Source organism: Argiope bruennichi, chromosome 2, assembly GCF_947563725.1.
Source record: "Argiope bruennichi chromosome 2, qqArgBrue1.1, whole genome shotgun sequence".
NCBI lineage: Eukaryota > Metazoa > Arthropoda > Arachnida > Araneae > Araneidae > Argiope > Argiope bruennichi.
Window position 1 is genome coordinate 62,265,180 of NC_079152.1, and position 21,695 is coordinate 62,286,874.

General features: G+C 25.5%; 1 protein-coding gene across 3 annotated transcripts in view; it reads right to left on the bottom strand.

The window, feature by feature from the left end:
• Window positions 1-1,429: 1,429 nt before the first annotated feature.
• LOC129990536 (receptor-type tyrosine-protein phosphatase T-like) overlaps window positions 1,430-21,695 on the bottom strand; it is a 94,506-nt gene continuing 74,240 nt past the window's right edge. For all 3 annotated transcript variants that reach the window (XM_056098164.1, XM_056098166.1, XM_056098165.1), the window contains 10 exons: window positions 19,565-19,700; window positions 18,520-18,669; window positions 14,675-14,774; window positions 14,081-14,151; window positions 11,262-11,396; window positions 9,298-9,426; window positions 8,268-8,425; window positions 4,256-4,391; window positions 1,890-1,942; window positions 1,430-1,646 (listed from right to left, as the gene is read on the bottom strand). In XM_056098164.1, coding sequence (XP_055954139.1) covers window positions 1,628-1,646; window positions 1,890-1,942; window positions 4,256-4,391; window positions 8,268-8,425; window positions 9,298-9,426; window positions 11,262-11,396; window positions 14,081-14,151; window positions 14,675-14,774; window positions 18,520-18,669; window positions 19,565-19,700 — 1,087 coding nt within the window. In that variant the 3' untranslated portion in view covers window positions 1,430-1,627. The remainder of the gene's footprint in view (window positions 1,647-1,889; window positions 1,943-4,255; window positions 4,392-8,267; window positions 8,426-9,297; window positions 9,427-11,261; window positions 11,397-14,080; window positions 14,152-14,674; window positions 14,775-18,519; window positions 18,670-19,564; window positions 19,701-21,695) is intronic.

A 21,695-nucleotide genomic window follows, 5' to 3' on the forward strand; every position in this document is an offset into this window, starting at 1 on the left:
AATTTTTACTTCTTATCAACAACTCAAGGAAAAGATTTTATTATCTCTTGTCCAATTTTCTAGCTTTTATAATAAAGTAGAAACACTAATTAGAAAATTGCTTTGATTGTGGTATATGATGAACCTCTTTTGTTTCTTACTGGTTTCATAAAACATACACAAGATGTTCCAAGGATCATTTACTAACTTTTAGAGTGGTTTAGGTTTATAGAAACAAGCTATTTTTATAATAGAAGATGAAAGTTTTTTTGGTCAGTGGACAGTATAAACTTGATGAAATTTACAATTAACCTAGTGGTATAGATATATCAGGATATACAAGTTTGTATTTTTTCAGATGGCAAATCATTTTAACATATAAGGCTATTGTACCCTCCTAGCTATTATTGTATGTTGCATTATTAGTTGACTTACTGTGTACGATTTGCTATTCGTGTGACAGGATTGTTAAACTATTGAAATCTCTACTGTACATTTTTATTTGGAGTAATATTTTCTCTTACTTATTAGATAGACAGATCTCTTTTAGTATGTCTGATCCCATTTCCTGCCATAAGGTATAACTTTTTTCTGTATGTCTAATATATCTTAAAAATTTGTATTAACTCTTAGAGACACCATATACAAATATGTTATTAATACTTTCTTATTTTAAGGTATACCAATAGAATAAGATATTTTAAGTTCTTTGTTAATAAGGATTTAAGCCAATTAAAAATTCAATTTTGCTTCAGAATCAACATTTTCTGCAATTTGCACATTTTTTCAAGACATCTGTATAAGACATAATTTTTTAAAAAAAATAAATTAAATTATATATTGTGTATTCATATTAATCTTTTTCAATTATAACTTTTGGCAGTTCCTAATTTATATTTTAACCCTTTCTAAGGCCGTGGGAAGTATGTTTCCCACCAAATTTATCAATCTTTGTATGAAATTATGTAGGTTGGCATAAGTTCTTACAAATTTTTTTAGAAAGACAGAAACTTAGATGCTTCAGTTCTTTATCTCACACAAAATGATGCGTCTTGATTTGTTACTTAATTATTAATTAACCAAATGAATTAATTAATCGAATTAAATTTATCTTACAAGCTAAATGAATTCCTTTTCTTATTCTAATTCCAGGCCTAAAAATATTTTAACATAATATGACTAGAAAAAAATGGCCCTTTAAAGGGTTAAAATAAGGTAAACATTTTATAGTTAGGCCCACTTTTATGATGGAACTGGAAACCAAATTTTAAGAAAATCCAATATCAGAAACTAATTATATACAATTATAAAATCAAAGGTGTTGATGGAGCGTATGTGATTTAGTTCTGTTATCTCAAAAGACAGCATTAAGAAACTGTTAAAAGAACCATTATGGGTTCGATTCCATGATCAAAAAGATACTTGTGAAATCAGTCGATAAAAGTACTGCTAAGTTTGCCATTTTTATTGCCTTCTATTTCATCTGGATGAATTAGAAAACAGTATTTATCATAAATCATGCAAAATAGTTTTGTATAAATATATATTTCAAGATTCGACTGTTAGTTACAGGAGGTGGTTGCTTAATATATGAATCATAACAAATTTTGTTAAGGCAGTATAGTCTCTTCAGAATAGTGGTGGATTTTTAAATCCATTCTGGAGCCCTGAAATAATGAAATATAAACTGCTAATTCAAATTTTATACATTAACTTCAAATCATTAAATTGAAATTTAATTAGTTAATTGTTATATTCTGTTACTATAAACAATGTTACATTTATATTTTATATAAGTTTTGTATTGAAATTGAATTCAGATTCATTCATTTTTTAAAGGTAATAATTAATTGATCAAGCATTTTAACTATTTAGGCATAATATATAATTAAAGAAAACAAATTACTTACCTCTTAATTTCTAGAAAAGCTTTTACCAATTCAAATAAAAATTTATATTGCTCCTGTAAAAAGGTAATTTGGATATGCTTATATATTAAATATTTCTGAAATTTACTTATATAATAAATTATACAAGCAAAATCTTATCAAAATAAATTTTGAAAAATAATGAATGGAATTCATTAATTCCTGATTGTTAAATATTTTCTGTAATGAAAAGCAATCAAAAATTTTTAGAACTATCTGAATATAATAAAATGTAATGTGCTGAAAATAACTATTCCCCAATTTCGTTTTATTAATTGATAGTAAAAAGTAGTAATTTTTTTTTAATTTCTTGAATCATTCAATAAGTGATGACAGAGGCATTTATTGTTATTATTTAGTTGATTAGTTAAAAATCTGTTGCGTCGTAATATTTCGGTATATATGCTTGGAACTCGTAATTTTAAAGCAATTAAATCCATGTATATACACATAGATGCGTATTTTGGTTATCACCAAAACATGGAGCAAGTTTTTATTTCCCTCAGTATTACACTTCAATTACAAAATGGAAAATTGTATAAAAACATTGGCTTACATGGAGGTAATGGCAAAAAGTTGTATAATTTTTTTAAAAAAAATTCACATAGTGTAAAAATAATAAATATGCTTTTTAACATTCATCTATGTACACACAAAGTTTTTAATTTCTTTACTTATAAATATGGTACTTTTAAATTTAAAATGTATAATCGCTTTAAATTATAACATTTACTTCAAAAATGCAAATTTATTCAATTCAGAAAAACCATCATATGCAAAGATTAATCTAGTATTGCATTATCGAATCATCATGACTTGAAAGAAATTTCAAAATCTTTTTCACTTTGATTACCTAATAAGGTGCTACTTTGATTTCATGAGGAAGAGAGGAGAAACTGAACAGACAAGATATCAAAGAACAATATTGGAATGTAGAAAACTAAATTCTTTGAATTTAATTCTAAGCTTTTTATAATAATGACATATTTCGTAAACAAGTAATGCTCGGAAATGCTGACAATTTACGCTTATGTAATTATAATGCTGCTATAGTTTTACAATAGTATAATTTATTTTTTTTTTAATTCCCGGGTTCTTTTTAAGCAGTGTGTTTACAGAGTGATTTAGTGATAAGAAACTGCAGGATCCTTAAATTCTAGGAAAAGAAGATGAGCCATTAAAAAAATGATACAGAAATTAACATTTTGGCCTTTTGCCTATTCCTCATGCTCCTAGCCTTGACTTTATGAAAGTTATTTTAATATAATTTTTAAACATTAACCATATCTTTAACCTTTTTATTTGGTATTTCATTACAGTTATTCAACATTAATTTCTTATAGGAAGAAAAATATCTAGACGACATTTTGTAAAAGGTAATTTCACTTTTCAAATTCGCAACATATATATTATGATTTAACATTTTTAACTGATTGTTAATATTTCTACACATGTCAATATTAAAATCATCCACGAAAGCAGAGGAAAAAGGGTCCATATATGACAATAGATAAACTTAATTTACTGTAAAATATTTTATTAATTTCTATAAAACCATTTAATTTTAATATATTTAGATGAAAAAAAATATTTATTTTGGTTAAATTTTTCATTTTTAAATGTTTTAAAAATGTTGAATTTAAATAATTCCTCTAGTAGACATAACTGCATGACAACATTTAACTTTTAAATAAGGAAAATCTCAATTTACTGAAATATATTTATAATAGGGAGTTAGATTTTGATATCTAATAATCATAATTCTTACACAAATTTCAGACTAACTATAAAATTTAAAGTATGTATTCTTAGTAAATCAGCACTGATTAATTTTTTAAAGTTGGGCAAAAATATACATAGTGCATTTAAACTGAATAGAGTTCTTTAATAATCACATTTTTCAAATTCTAGTGCATTTAATTTTCTATTAAAACAAGACAAAACAGTTACAGATCTATTATAATAAATTTCTTATATTTTAAGGTAGAAATTCATAATATTTCTCTCTTATCAAGAGAACTGAATTAAAAAATATGTAAATTTATATTACCTTTCTTTTTTTTCTCCCATGCACTGAAATGTTATTTATCTATTTTCTGAATATATTAAAATTGTTATTAATGTTCAATTATATTTACAACTAAGATTACAACTGAATTTATAAAAGATTGATTTTTTTTTTCTTTAGAAGTTAAATTTTATGTCCTATAACTATTTAATGTACAATTAAAATCATTATATATCTATTTACTATTAAAAAAAATCAATCATTCAGGAACAATGCAATCATTCGGGGGGGGGGTTATACCACAAAGAATTTTATTAATAGAAATAAAATCAAAGCATACCAAAGTGTTAATAAACTGCATTCTGTTGGTTCTTGTGCACTTCACAGATTGAAATATGTTTATCTCTTGCGCAACTCTCATTTGATCAATTATGTGCAAAAATGTACAAAATACACCACATGCTGTTACGCCATCTCTATAATTATTAAATAGAAATCATTTTAAATAAACTGATAAATGTCAAGACATAAGCAATTAAAGAAAATACACACATATATAATCAATTTAATTTAGAATTTCTTAAATATTTTATACCTGCAATTAAATTTGTAATTAAGAAATTTTTTTTTTTTTGGTAAAATCATAGACCTTCTGTGGTATTGAACTTTCAGTTCTATGACTTTACATTAAAATTTAGTAATCTGAACAATTCAAATTTTTAATTATCAGTTTACAATCTTAAATTCTATACATTGTCAATCAAACCACAACTATTATAAGAATGAACACATTACTCTTTTAAATAGTATTATTTCTATGCAAATCGATGGCTGTTAATTAAATTTTTATCAAAATGTATGTTATATATAATACTGCAAGTTAGATAATTTTCACCATTCATTTAATTGTGCTGCAATCACTATAAAATAATTCAATAATATAAATATGCAATTGATTTATAAGGTTAAATATATTTAAAAGCCTATTAATACATACTATATATATATAATTTGTCTGCTAAGCAATTCGACAATTTAGAGATGTCCATTTTCACCTAATCATAGTGTTACGAATTGACAGTTGCTTCTTTGTGCAGTTACTTTCATGGTACCGGAGAAAGTTCTACAAATAGCTCTAATTGATCCTCGAGATTGGTGATAAGAACAAAAGTCTGTGAAACTATTGGAATTTTGACGGTTTTTTTAATTAGGTGAGAAGGTATGGCAAAAGGTTTTTAAAAGTTTTTTTTTTCCTTATCATAGAAACTATAAAAAATGAGAGACAAAGAGAGCTCTTGTCAGTTGAGTAGAGCTCAGCTGTAGTGAGTAGTTAATTAAAATCTCTTAAGTGTTTTGTGCTGTTGCGGCAGCGGCTTTTTTCCCCCATTATTATTATTTGTTACTATAACTGCAAGTGCTTTATACTGTGTATGTTTCGTGTATGTTTTGCTAGTATTAATTTGAAAGTGCATGAAGAATAAAGAATCTTTATACACTAATGAGCGTGTTTCATCATATACACTCACATATCGAATTTTTGGATTTTCGTTTTCCAGTAAGATTTATGTACCAATTTTCTAAAATTCTCTTTAGTAAAAGTCAATTTGTTTCGCCAAAATTTTTATTATTTTTACTTTTTCTTCTCACACAATCTGTTTAAAAATTGTGATAAATTTGTCACTAAAATAGTAAATCATAACAATTTATTTATTTATTTTTGTCATTAGGATTGCCACTTGAATCCGGGAAAGAAAAAACTATTTTTTTCCAGTACTTCCATTCAAGATATGATGAAATGCAGGAATAGCACTCATGTGCTAGTTATAATGCAATATGGTTTTAAGGAGTGGAAAATGCAAGGGAAGGAAGAACCAATTCAATATTATTCGAAATAATAGCATATGAAAAGAAGGTTTATATTTACATTCAGAAATTTTTTTAAATCTTTAGTTATTATCTGGAATTTAGAAAGATAAAATTTATATATTAGGGGGGTATATATTATCTCTCATTCTTCTTAATTGTAAGCCATAGGAAATTCAGGACTCTGGTAAAATAAAGCAAGAATCATTTTTATTATCAAAATACAAACCATTTAATGATTAGTTAACAAAAAACGTTACAAGGAAAGATTAGCTTTTTTTTTAAAATTATTCTTTTTTGACATTTCATGTGTTTGGACACCAATTTCAGCAACTTCTGAAGATTTTTCAGCCATCAGTTTATGGGGCTAATCCATAGCAAATAAGCTAAGCCATTTATGTATGGCCTAACACACATTTTTTAACTATTTCACTTTCATAAAACATATGCGGAAATATTTAAATTTGACGTTTTCGGATTTGCGGTGTAATCTTTTCCTGTATTTCTTTTAGATACTAAGTGATTCTTTTGAATTGGCATGCAGTCGTATGCTTTCTTCTCTTGGCATGACTAGAAAATGCCTGTTTTCCCATATTACTTACGTTTATTAACTTCTTACAAATCGAGCGGTACGCAACAAATGGATTTTGTGGGAGTTCTCAAATTCATTCAGCAAAAACAGGAATGATTTTTTTTATTTGTCCAATTTATATTAAATACGTATTTTGAGCAGCTCATTGTTTAAAAAAAATTCTTTAATTTATTCTGAATAAACTCATAATTTCTTAAATAATAAACACATCATTCAATAAACAAGCTTGGTAAACTTAACATCAACGCATCAACTTAACATCTGTAGATTGAATATTGCTACTCCCGCAAGAGAAATGTATTTTGTTCTTTTAACGCAGCTCATTCTTGGTTATTAGCTGCAATTCGGGAATCACATGGGAAAAAGAACTGTCTCGCAAACCGAAACTGGACTGATCTATACAGAAAAAGAGGAGTGAGAGTGGGAAAGTGGTGAGTTTCCGCATTACACAATCGCAAATGGTATTGTTTTGTTTTTGGAAGCTATGACTGTTAACTTTTACTCTTGTAACCTTTAGATATCGGTATTTTTTCGAAGGGAAAAATAATTCAGAAACTAAAATTGTTTATATTTTTACGGTTTTTATGAAAATTTTCAAATTTCCCTGCATTTCCCCGGTTTTTTAGACGAGTTTTAAATTTCTTGTTTACCCGGTGACGTAACAACACTGGTCAAATTTTTCAAATTAAAAATTCAGACCTGATTATTGTTTATGGAAATATATCAGTATATTTTATATATTGTCCATGGGAATATATCTTTTCTGAGTATATTATTTCCAAAATAAAAGTAACAGGTAGAAACCATTTTAAAAAAATGAAACTGATTTGAAATGTTGTCAAAGATTTGAAAGAAAATATGATTTGAAAATATTTGTCAAAGCCGATGGATTTGTATATATACTTTAGGTACTAATTATTTGTGTAAATACTAAATATTTATAAATATTAAACTCAGTTATTCACAATATGTTTTATCTCTTTAATAATATATTCAAAAGGCACCAAAAATAAATTTTTAATCAAAAGACAGGGAATAAAGTATATTTGATATTCCTCCTCCCAGATAAAACCAGTGGGAATGATTTCCCCAAAACTTTCTTGCATACTCTTTAATAAAGGTGCTGCCCCAGAGAATACCTTGCATAACATTGGCGTACAATAGTTAAGAAATATTAACCTTTGACGATTCTTTAGCATTTTGACTGAATCTATTGTGTCATATGTGATGAGTTATTTAGCGATTAATCAATTGTATGCCGTTAATAGTATCCTAAAATCGAATTTGTGTTTTAGGTGCGTTTTTCCCAATTGATTAAAATAAAAATTCTACACAAAACTACATTTGCAGTTACATAATCATATACCAAATTTAATATATTTAAGTCATTGCGACTTTGAGTTTCTAAAATCTCAGACCTATGGGCAGTCAATCCCTTTTTGGACTTGGCTCAAAATTCACTAGCTGTTTATACTAAAAATGCTAAATCTGTATACCGAATTTTATCTATCTAGTTCTCTTCGTTTTGTTGGCATGCTAACTTATATTCGAACAGACAGACTTCTTTAGAACGAATTTTATTAAAATTTGATAGAAATCTACAAATTTGATACTAAGTTCGTATATCAAATTTCGTCCATTTAAATCAAAGCATTTCTGAATAATCTTTGTCACAGACAGACAGAGGACATTTTCTAAAAATGTGCTTTTCGAAATTAGGGACGTCTAAGATTCACTAAAATCTAGAGTTCGAATTTTTTTTTTTTTTTTTTTGGCTATAACTATATTTTCTCTATTCTAAGTCTATGAGAAAATAAATAATAATAATAATAATAAAACACACACATAAGAATTCCCTGAAGAAAATTTTATAAAGAAGGAGCAAGTAATTACTTACAGACAAGTAATGACTATTACATTATTCCTTAATTCACTTTCACAAGCACTTATGAACTTCTCCGCTTCTAAAATGGATAATATGTCAGATGGCAATTTACAATCAACAGACCACGATTTAATTTGGAGTAACTTTACACAGACAGGTAAATTCTTTTCCTAAAACAATTATCAAACAATTACATATAAAGTAATATTAATCTTTATTATTTAATCCATAAAACAATACTGGTCATTACCATTTTCAACCAATAAAAAGTCCATTTTTCACTCTAAAAACAGTGTTACAATTATTTTGAATGCTTAGAAATCTGACAATTTAGCAAACTATTGGTTAAGAGAGGAATATTTATAAAACAATTGATTCTTTTAATTTCCTTTTGATGAATTCTGAAGGAAATTTTAATCAAAAAATCATGATTGATATTCTCTTCACTTTCCTTTATTTTTCTGATGTCTCTTGAATAAAATTAAAATGTTGGATCTTGCTCATCAAAAAAATGCTAAAGTATAGTATACAAATAATTTAAGTTAAAATGCTGTTGTCATTTCAATTACAGAAAAATCTTTTTTAAGTAATATTACAGTATCAAAATATATTGTAACAACTAAAATTAGAATTATTTATACCCCTATTAAATGCAAAAAAATAAAATAAAAATATTCGTTTAAAGTGAATTTTTGTCTTTTTTTCCAATTATAGAATTACATTCAACATTAATTCATTCAGAATTAATGTTCCTAAATTCAGAGTTCATGCAGTTTCAATGAATAATTAGATTTTTCCCCCATCATAATTTTAATAAGATAAAGGAAAATGCAAAGCAATTTATATATGCAAACATAACTTTAGATGACATAGTTAATGTACTTTTAGTTGAAAATATAAATGCATTGTTTATTAAAATTGATGATATTTTTATTCCAAGCATAAATTTACCTTTTAGAAGAAAGTTCTCCACAATGAAGAACAACATAATTTTTTTTAAAAAAAATGTATAAAGCTACTAATGGTATGAAAGAAAAATTACCTCAGATTCTGTGTCATTTACAAAGAGACCAATAATCGCAACATCATTTTCTTCAATAATAGATTCAAATTTCACAAGGAATCTTCCAAAATGTTGACTACCATGTTCAGGCCAAAATCGGGGATTTTCCTAAACAAAAATAGTTGTGAAACTCAAATATCTGATAATTATTTTTTTATATAATAAAATAAGTTTTGATAAAAAAAAAACAATAGAGGGAAAGGTTTTCTTCCCATTTGATAGCTGTTTTTCCTCTTTTAATTTCATATGCAAATGTTATGTTGACAGTTTATTCAAATCAATAGTTTATAGATTTTCAAATATGCTTTTTATATACAGAAATATATTATAAAAAGTGTATTTGAAAATATTTAATCAATACTAATTAAATAATTATAGAGCTAATTCTCTGTTTTTTCAAATCATATACTGAAATTAGTAACTACACCAATACTGACTGGTACATGTTCTGAAATATAAGTGAAATCATCATTTTATCATTAACTTATAAATTTAATATGTTCAGTTTTTTTGGGACAGATTGTTATTATTTCTGTAAAGTAATAGATAAGATTATCATACTTTCATAAAGTGAAAAAATGATGTTTTAAGAGAATTAACAACTTAATTAAAGGTAATCCATAATGATTACTGTATAAAAATTTAGAAGAACTAACAAGAGGAGGGCACAAATAAGAAAACTCAGTTTAGGATTCAATTCAATTAGATTAATAGTATACATTTAAGATGCTCATTCTTTAAATTATTAAAGTGCAATCATCAACTAATATCCAGAAAATAACCTTCAAACTTTTGGCTTAGCTTATTTACTAATCAAGGACAAGAATGAAAAACACAGGTGGTAGTGCAGCAGTCTGTCAATCAATTTTGCATGGATTGTTTATACATAATCTTTTGAAATAAATAACTTCAAAAAATATTATTAAAAGAATTATCATTCTTATTCACAAACTAACTTTTTCTATATATGATAAATAAATGATTTTTAAGTAGTTAAATAATTATGGAAAGAAATTTATATTAAATAATGACTACAATTATCATTAAAATCATTAGATAAAAAAATTATAATCCCCCCCACACACACATTTACGGAATTAATTGGAAGCACACATGAAACAGATAGAACTATTAATATATTGAATACTTAGATAAAAGATTTGAAATTCATAAATTTTAAATGCAACAGATCTCCTGAAGAAACATTGCTTTTGTGAACACACACAGTTGTCTTTATTAATATGCAGAATATCTTTTTTTTTTTTTTTTTTTTTTTTTTGTTCTCAATATTTTTATGTTGATTATAATGTTCAAGCTCTTGCATGCAATTAAAAATAAATAAAAACAGAAAAGTTTTAAAAATCTTCCAATAAAAAATATTTTTTATGACAAAAAGTAACTACATTAATTATTTATCTCCATGAAAGTTGTATTTACAATTTTTATTTTGTTTAATTATCAAGAAATATTGGATTATTATATGAAAATGAGTGGTTCTTTCATACATAAATATGATAAATATTTTATTAAAAGTATCTGTAGGTAGTTAATTCAATTTGAAATTATTAGTTTAAAAAAGAATAAACAACAATTGTTTTTTCTTATCTTGACCACCTAGTTAGCAGTCTATAACACACTATTACCTGTTTGTTTGGCAGTAACTCATATTGGCAACTGACTAGTATATAATTATATCAGAAGTTTGAAGGTTACTTTTTTGGAATTAGCTGGCTATTGCACTTTAATATTTAAAGTATTAACATGCTAAAAGCCTTATACTATTATTATAACAAGTTTTCACACCAAACAGAATCTCTTAATCCAAGCCATTTCCATGAAAATTAAAAGTATGTTAATATATGTAAATAACAGATTTTATTTTGTTTCACTTGGTATATTGGAAAAAAAAATTTAAAAAAATAAAAAATAAAGCAAATTATTACTGAATCAGAAAATGGGATATTTTGAAGTAGTATGATTATTCCAGATTTCAATGTAAATATCATTCTCCAAAAATCTACAACTGTTTCTGGAAGAGGATACTGGGTTGCAACAAATGCATCTTTCTTTGTGTAGCTCTGTAAAAGAAAAAATAAACAATTAATATTAAAAAATAGTTCAATTAAAAGTAAATTTATTTTAAAAACTAGACCATTCTAAGAAAATAATCCACAATCATAAAAAAATAATAATTAAATAACAATAAAATACTTAAGTCTGTCATAGGTATAAAATACATCTTTATATTCATTAAGTATATTGTTTTTACTTATTGATAACTTTAAAGTTTAATTTCATACTGAATCAATTAATCGCTCTAGCATTTTTCTCAAATTTAAGGCCTGAATATACTATTAATCGTTTTTTTAAACATAAAAATGAGTTTGCATTGTGTGGTTTTTGTTCAAAAGGCTTTCTGAATATTATTTTAATCTTGTATGGAATTCATCACGAAGCTGTCTTGGGTTTGAAACAGATGGAAAAAATTAAGTCATAACAAATTAAATAAAATAGCACTAAGTAGTGCATTATTAAGATCTTTCACTAGTTTAGAAATATGCAATTATCAACAGATGTACAAAATAATCGCTCTAACATTCAAGAATAAAGAAAAATGAAGATAAAATAATATGATGGAATAATAAATACCCTTACTGTAATTCAAGGGCAGTGTGAATGGATAATTTCTTTCAGATTTTAAAATGATTATATTTGAAATGAATAGACAGTGATTTATACAGAATAAAGTAATTGTATGTTGCACACATGTATCTTCAGTTTAAACTTGAGCCTTTCATAAAATTTAATATTTTCATGCTTCAATTGTTATAAAGAGCTATATTAAATTCATTTTTAAAAGGTAAAATTGGAATTAAAGTTATAAGAATACAGTGTTAAGATATTTTTCAACCAAAGAAAAATTAAATATGGGCAACATTTGTCCAACACAGTAAAAGATTGGCACTATGCTGGGTACTGAAAATCTACTCTCAAGATTTGTTCAATAACAATATTAATAGAATCAAAATGATTAGAGGATCTATTTTTGCTGGCAAAGTTTGGAAATAAGTGATTTTAATTCAACTGCATTAAAAAATGAAAAAGGAAAAGCAAAGTTTATAATAAGATGCATGATATAAAGATTATCTAAAAGATATATATAGTTTTGATAAGCTGCATTTTTTATTAATCAAAAAGTGGGAGGATTGTTTACTGAAAGCATACCAGAGTAAAATGTACTTTCTGCCTATGATGCAGAAATTCAAAAGTTTCTTTCATATTCATTGCATTAATGTTATACACAGGACATTTCAAAATTCATGATAGTAACATTAAGAAGTGATAAAACACTAGATAAGTTCAAATTACCATACAGTGTATCTTGGAATTGAACTTGTAAATCAGGATGTTTTTCAAATGCATCATCTTTTTAATGCTCCCACATTATTTTTTAAATGCAATAAGGACAGAAATTTTTATTTGATTTGAATTGGTTCTACTCACTATATTTCAGAGAAGGTAAAAATTTAAGTTGGACTCCTGAAAGAGGAAGATGAAAAAAATAATTTTTTTTTCACCCATAACTTCCTTGTAACTAAAAGTAGAAAGGCAATTTAAGAAGAAAAAATTATTGTCTCATCATAATAAACAACACTGGCATTGAAAGCTTTTCAATAACTGCAATTTCTTACAAGTTAGGGGCTAAAAATTGATTTTGTAGTAATATGAGGGAAAAAATTTCATCTCCTTCTCCAATTATGCCTATGATATTTATATAAGTTTGAAACTTTGAGAATGAAAAAAAGTAGAAGAGAGTGCATCTAATGAGAGTTAATGAGGTGGCAGAGTCTTAGGTTAAAAATAATTCAACTTGGTGATTGAAAATCTCTTTTCAGTCCTAAATTCTAAACAACTGCAAATACAAAAATTATTTATTACAATGATGAAATAACTTGTTCGATTTAAATCATTTTTTGATCTTTTATAGTAATGGTGCTATGAAGAAATGAAAATTTCCCCTTTCAACATTTCTGCACACACACACGCTTTGAGCTGAATCCATTTATCTACGAATTCGACTGGGATTTTCAACTTTCCGACATTATTTCTCTCCAGCTCAAATCAAATCAAGATTACCCTAATTATTTCTTCAAAAGAAAATATAGCACACACTCTGTTTTGAAGATTGCGTAGCTTTTGAAGCACCAAAAGATTCTTTGGCGCTTTAAAAACTACTAAGCACACATCTTATGATTTGTGCTTGTCTCAATGTTGTGCCATCATCTCCTATTGTAAGTACCATGGTTCCTGTAAGTTCTTCAAACACTTTGTATTCTGTAATAAATATTTGTAGCAGAAAGCAGTAAGAATCGTTCTTTCAACACATCTAACAGGTGATTATATTAATTGAATTTTACATTATATACAATTTTACATCAAAATTCAATTTTAAGGTGTTCACAGACAAGGAATAATACAGAGCATTAACACAATGAACAAGATATTATGTTTTTAATATAATAAGGACTAAATGCCTACAATCTGAAATTTCAAATATTTTGTTCAAGGAACACTGAAAAGGTGAAACAACAAAAATTTTATGTACATGAAATACAATCAATATTCCTTTTGACTAAAACTGGCTAGTAAACATATAAAATTCAAACAAACAATTTAAAAAATTAGTAACAGTTGAAATCATAAAAATTAGTCAAACATTAATTTAAAAAATAGAAAATTAATAGTTTAGAAAACCAATTACATCAATAAAAACAGCATTTATGTAATCTGAATCATAAGAGGTATTCCCCAAAAGTGGTCGAGTTCTGTCACCTACGAGAAGAATATATCATTAATTTTTCCAAAAATATAGATATTACATCAATAGAAAATGAAAAGTTATTTATTCTTTACAATAAATATTTGTAACATTTTAATAGATTAACATTTATTTTTAAGAAGAAATTTAAATTTGGAGGTAACTAATAAAAAAATATAAGTAGATCTATTGAAGTTTTGTTAAAATGAGATCATCAAATGATTAATAGATTCAAAATTTTTTCATAACAATTGCTCAGCTTTAAAAGCATAACTTAAATTAATATAAAAATCTTTATCAAGGTTTTAAATAAGAAAGGTATTTAAAAAATATAATAATTTTAAAACATTATTGATCTAATATGATCTTACGATATGATTATTATGATATGATTATTGATCTATATGATCTTGGATAATTTTCTGATGCAAATATATAAATTGGAAACTGATATAAATATGAAATGAAAAAATACAAATTTTAAAACAAATGGATGTGTAACACTTTATATTGCAAAATTTATGAAAAATTTCTTACTTGGTAAAATATACATGCTTCTATTTTTTGATTGATTACTTATCATGTAAGCTGAATGAATGTCTTTGGGTATTAACTGCCTTCGAAGATCGTTTAACATCTATTCAAAAGAAAATGAAATTAGACCATTAAGCCAAAATTGTAATCAAATACATTTTTATACATATAGGAATGCTATAAACTGCAATAGGCATTAAATTCTTTTGAAACAAATCATCTTTTTAACAAGAGTGAAAATTAAATTTCTTCCATTGCTATAATAGTACATAACAAGAATAATCTTTAAAATTGCTTGGTTTTCAAAACCTACTTTGCTCATTTACAACAAATTATGGAGAAATTTTTATTAACTTTTCAGATAATTCTTTACAAAATTTTACTGTGGTAACATAGGTAGTACAGTTTGCAGCAAAATTAAATTGGATTCATTATTCATTTAAAAGAAACTTTCTTTAATTTCCTCAAAATCAAACAATGTTGGCACTGGGTCTATTTTTAGGAAATTTTTAGATTATCTTTTGTAATCATAAGGTAAATTAATTCAGCTTACTAATGACAAAGTTTTAACATGTTAATATAGTTAGTACAATTTTACTTTGAAACTCACAATTTAATTAAATTCTCAATATTTCTTCTCAATTTCCCAAGGATCTTTCTATTTAACTACTAATCTGTTTAGCTTCTTCGCTAATGTTAGTAATGCTAAATTCTTTTCACTATATTTTCTTTGATAGTTTTATGATTATACCATACTTTTCTTTAGGTATGCATTTCACCTGAATCAACTCTACAGTTTTGTAATCCACTGGAAATATAGTAAACAATATTATTTCCTTCATGCTTTGGTATCTAATCAATATACATAAAATAGGGTTATAGGAGTTCTAAGATTTCAACCATAAATTGATTTGGAAAGCGTTAATATAGTACTTCAGAACATAATAGTTCTTAAAGCAAATAGAGCTGAGAGGAGTTTCTTCTTTCAATCAAGGCTTGCTTCAAAACATAAACATTAAAAAAATTTCGAGATTCAAAGAAGTGGTTTCGACAGAAGGATGATTAATCCTTCTAGATGCTCATAGACAATGCAAGTTTTGGAGCTGCCTTTCCCCTCTAATGTTTTAAAATCTAGTATTTTTTTTTATTGATTTTAATTTAACCTTTATATATGTAGTTTTAAACAGAAAATTTTGGCATACTGAAATAGCAAAATGCATAGCTGCAGATCACTTTTTAAAATGTTGATTTCATTATATCAAGTATAAACAAATGTCCAGCTAAAATTTTAAAATAACTTTAAGCAAAATGGGAAAAAACCCTCCTTAACATAATCTGAATAGAAGAATTGGATGTTATTAAAATTATAATGCACCACAACTTTTTCAGAATAAGAAAAAAAAAAAACATAATATGAAATTTGCAAATGGTAATTAATTAGGAATATAACTAAAATAATGTTGTAATACTAATTTAAACTGGATGATAATTTCAATAATTTTGATTGAACGGCCTTTATAGTCAAATGAAACCACAAAATTAAATAACTGTCAACACTCCGACATAAAAAAAAAAAATCAAAGGCTCAGGGTTTCTAAATAAATAGTTGTTTATTACTCATAGTAAATAATCCATCCCAGATACATAAAACTTCTAATCATTTTTTATTCCTAATTTTTCTAAGAATGTGATGATTGGACTGCTCGTAAATGAAGTATCTATATCAGTTTGTATATCTTTATAATTTAGCCAATAAAAATATTTCACTCATCTACCTTTATCTGACTAAATAAAACCTCTTTAAGATGTCGAATTTATAAATAAGCACCACTTTTTAATTTAATTTGAATGCTAACTTTAGTGTAATTTAAAACAAAATTTTTGAGCATACTCACAAGAAGTTTTTTAAAAATCTTATTAGTATGTTAATGTAAATCAAAATTTCAAATTAATTAAAATGAAAAGAATCAAATGAAATAAAAAATTAATTAATAAGAATGAAAAAAATAAATAATTAAAATAAAAGACAATAAGATACATGAGATGGGTTCAATACCAATTTTCCCCACAGGCGTTGGAGGCGGTTTGCTTTGTGACTCTTTGAAACCTAAGGAGTCTCAAATTCTACATTGCAGTGTCAAGCTGATGGAAGATTTTTGCATTTCAAACTTGTTTACAAAATTTTTTCCTTACTTAAAGGAAGAAAGAAAGAAATTGTGTAAAAATAAAACCAGTCAAAGAAAACTTTGGAAAACTCAGCATGAATAGACAAGTCGAGGGGCGGGGGGAACCCAAATCAATAAATAATTTCAAAGGCAATGATATGATATTTAGAAACTTTCTAAAATATAAAAATTACAAAAAAAAATTTAAAAATCATATATTAAAACCACTTTTAAATAAATTGTAATATGACTTGCAATATTACATGATTAGAGTATTATTATTAGTTAAGAGAGATATGGTACCAATCCTCTTACCAATAGGTAAAAATCTTCACTAATTACTATTTTAGAAAAAAAGAAAAATTCCTTCCAGTTTTTTTGGAGGGGGGGGGGTTATAATCAGTCATATTTCCAAACGAATCTCATTCATCGAGAAAGACAAAATTTATTATAACATTATTAATTAAATTCTAAAAAGAGCACATTCAAAATTCTTTTTTACAACAGAGTACAAATAAATGGAAATACAAAAAGAAAAAAAAAGTTATTAGCTTAACTGAAAAAAGTGCTTTATTTGTATAAATTTCTAAAAATATAGTACAATAAACGAAATACACTAAATTATTTAAATCTAAAATCTTTAATTTTTACTATACAGAATCATTTTAGTGTTCATTAAATAGCTGTTAGATTTTTCTTCTCTTAGTTCAAAGTTTTATAAAATAAAAGTTTTTATTTGCTCACACTTCAGATACGAGTATTTTTTTCTTGTTCTCTAGCATTAAGTTGAGGAATATTAATTATACTCATAATTTTAAATCGATGTTTCAATAACATCAAAAATAAACTTATTTTATCTTTTTTGGATTAAAGTGTGACAGGATATTGGAAATTCTGATCTTCACAGATTGATAAGATAATTGCATAGAATCGATAGGCTGCATTCTTTTGGTTCTTTCTTCAAATTCAAGTTTTAATATCTCAAAAACTCTAACTCGCCTCTTTTCATGTTTCCAAGTTCTTCGTTTTTACATTCGCTTCCTCTTTCTTTTATAATGGTTCAAATTATATTCTTCATCATCTGCAGAACTTCTAGAAATCATTTTACATAGTTAAACTACATCGGATTTTATAACTAAATCAATTCGTCTTTCGCTGATTTTAAATAATGGGTTTTTTAACTCCCAGAATGCTGAACAAGTAATATATAATTTATTTTTTATTTAAAATTTTAATCTTTTTAATCAGAATAGCATCTATCTTGGCAATAATATCTATGCTTTTCTAGGATCTCAATATTTCAGTGTAAAGCTTCAATAAAATCTATTCTGCTTTGCAAAATTAAAGATTGAAAAAATAATATTTTCTTCTTTTTTTTAATAGACACTTAATTTGGATTTCTATAATAACGTTGTCTTTTCACAAAATTTAATCGAAATCTCTATAATTCGTATTTTTTCCCCCCTTCACTTTTTATTTCCATGTGCCAAATGACTTGTTTTTTATTTTCATTAAATTTTCCAGATAGATATTTTTGTGATATCATGTTATTTTAAATATCTAAATATAGAATAAACACACAAATTAAAATTTATTGAAATTACATGAAATATGTGTTCTATTATTTTCAAATATTATAATATCCATGAATTAAAAATTAATAAAAAAAATAATAATATTTACTTCAAATTCATCATGAATTGTTGACACATCTGTTTCTTCATTGGGTTTTACCAATGCAGAATATTCTTTTAGAAAGTTATGAGAAGCTATAGTTGTATTTCCAATACATAATGCTTCCACTAGTGCTTGATACACAAAAATATACTGATCCTATTGCAAAATAAAATCTATTAATAGTTGTTAATTTTTATTTCAGCAATTTGTTTACATTTAAAAATAAATAATGAAAATATAAAATATTTTCATAAGATGTTGGATTATTCTACAAAATTCCCCTGAATTGCATCACAGACTTTGCTAAAAGTACAATTTAATACATTTGAATCAAGATTTTTTTTCTATAAAATTTATTTCTGCGATACAATTCCATTCTAGATTCAAACACATAATGTAAAAGAATTAATGTCCAAAATGAAGATTTAACTATTTCATCAGTATTTCATTTCAATCAAAGTTATTTCCTTTAGATCAAAGAAAAAAATATGCTTTTCTAGAATAATGAAATATTTAAAAAAATAATAATTTGATTTCCATAAAAATCAAATACATTTTAAAATTTCATAAAGCAAGATAGTCAATCAATAATACTGGATTCAGTAATTTTAGAAAAAAAAGAAAGCAGTTTAAACTAATAAAACAAGTATATCTTCAAAGGTAAAGGCTAATTAAATTAGTAGTAAAATTTTATTATACATAAGATGAGCAATCAATGATTTAAGCCATTAGTCTCATTGTATGCTTGATATACTATATGACTTTATATAAGGCAAGAAGATATTATCCTTCCTGATTATGATTAAAATTACATTTTTTCAAGAAATAGAAAAAAAATTGCTAAATTAAAAAAATATATATATATTATTTGTTCACATATTAGGAATTTAATCTTAATATAAATTATATATATTCATATTCTGAAGGAAAATTGCATATTTGTTTATAATTAGCTATTTATTATTTAATTGTCAATGTTTTACATAAAAATTCACTCTAAAAAAGTTAAAAGCTATTTTGCTGTTGTTATAGATAAATGAATCAAGCATACAAAGTTTTCAACAATATTCATGCGTTGCTTCCGCATGCAACACAACTGGCCAAGGAGGTCGACTTGATTTTCTTCAATGCCCATTTGGAATGCATTTTCAAATAAAATAACAGTTCCTGTACGTCCAATGCCTGCACTGAAAAATAATGCAGTCATTTCAGAATAATAGTTTAACTTTTTAAAATTTCTTTATAATTATTTGTTTTTTGAAAATATATATCCTTTATGGGATTTTATCTAGAATTAAAAATATTAATTATAATTGATTGAGTGATATTATTAAAAGAAAAATCAAGGATGAAGATATGGATTTGTCAAAGAAAACGAAAGGTATTCATGAAAGAAACAAGACCATTGAATGGATATTTGTTAGCTTTTGATAGTTTGTAATAATCCAGATAGTTAGTAATAAAAGAAAGAAAGAAAGAAACGAATAATCCAGATCATGAGAAAATGTTTCTAATAATTTGTAGATGCTAAATATATTTAATGACATTCATGTGATATCAATTTGCAAAGAATAAATAACTTCTGAATGATGTACAAAGAATTCTATTAGTAGACAGAATAAAACATCGCCACTGAATTAATTATCATTTTTTTTTCAAATTAATTAAATAACAAACAAAAAAGTACTTAAAGAGACTGTGTAAGCCTGACCCTTTCTCTAATTATTAGGTAAATACAAAATAGAGTTTAAGTAAACAGGAAATCCTTGCCCACTGCTTTGAGATGATAAGTCTAAATCATGAAGTATGATGTTACTGTTGGCATGATGATTGTTTTTCACATTTCATCAAGCAAACTTTGATGTAAGGTAGAGCGATTATTTTTCCAAAGGATTCTTAATTTTTCTCTTTCTACAGAAAAAACTTTAAGGAGCTTTTAATGACTTTCAAGGAATTTTAGAAGAAACTTCAAGGACCATAGATACAGAATGCATTTATGGTCCTTGTATACAGTACACATAAAAATTGAGTGATAAATTTAATTAAAATATTTTCACAATTAACATTTGCTACTTTTTGGCATTCCTTTTGGATACTTAAGTGTAGAATACTCCTCTTGTAGTTAATTAGCCAAAGTGGGTTTCAAAATGTTAGTACAAGTGCCCATGACATTAATCATTACACAACTGATGCTAATTTCATGCATGTTACTATAGGTACTCCACAAACACATTCATTTCAATTGAAACAAAATATATATAAAATTAATAAAATTCTCAATCGCATACAAATTTTTAAATTTACTTCTGATCAATGTTTTTCGAATGAAGGAAAAATACAGGAAATAAATATAAATCAGCAAACCTTTAATCAAACCAAAACAAATGAAACAGGAAAACTAAGCCATTAAAATGCTTTAAATTTGCAATTTTAGTTGTTCTTTTAAACCTCAATACCTAAAATGATTTAATTTTACTGGTATTGAAAATCTTTATTCTTTTCTAACTTATCAATCAGTTTGTTCACAGACTTCTGTAGTGTAGAAATAGTTTCTTTAATTTTCTCACTTTTTGATTTTAATTCATTTATTTCATCTATAAGATGTTCTCTCTCTCTCTTTCTTTTTTTTATTTATTTCATCATTCCCAGCTTAGAATCTATGCTTATCCATGTTTTGAAAATATTTAGACTAGCTATTTTTTTTGCATATAATCTCAATTCTTCTTTGATTTAAAAACTTCTTACCCACAACTTTTTTTTTAATTCATCCAAAATCAAACTTTTTAAAAATTTATGTTTCTTTATTAAGGTTTTAAATCTCAATGTTTTTATGAAAGGCAAGTCTTTATTCAATAGCAATTTTTCACTATTATTATTATTATTATTATTTTGGCACAAAAGCCAAGATGTTGACTATGAAAAAAATCGCAAGCACTGAACATTGAAACTTATACTTTTGACAATTCCCAAGATTTACATATTTAAAAAAAAAACTGAAAAACAAAAAAAACCAAAGCTACTTTTTAACTTATAATAATAATTATTATTTCCAAAAAGAAATGACAAAATTCTGCAAGGTGGAAGCTATCGCCACTAGAAAAAAGTTAAAATATCAAATGAAACTACACTTCTATAAATGAAAATTTTATTTCATCTCACTGATTTAAACTACGATGGAAGTT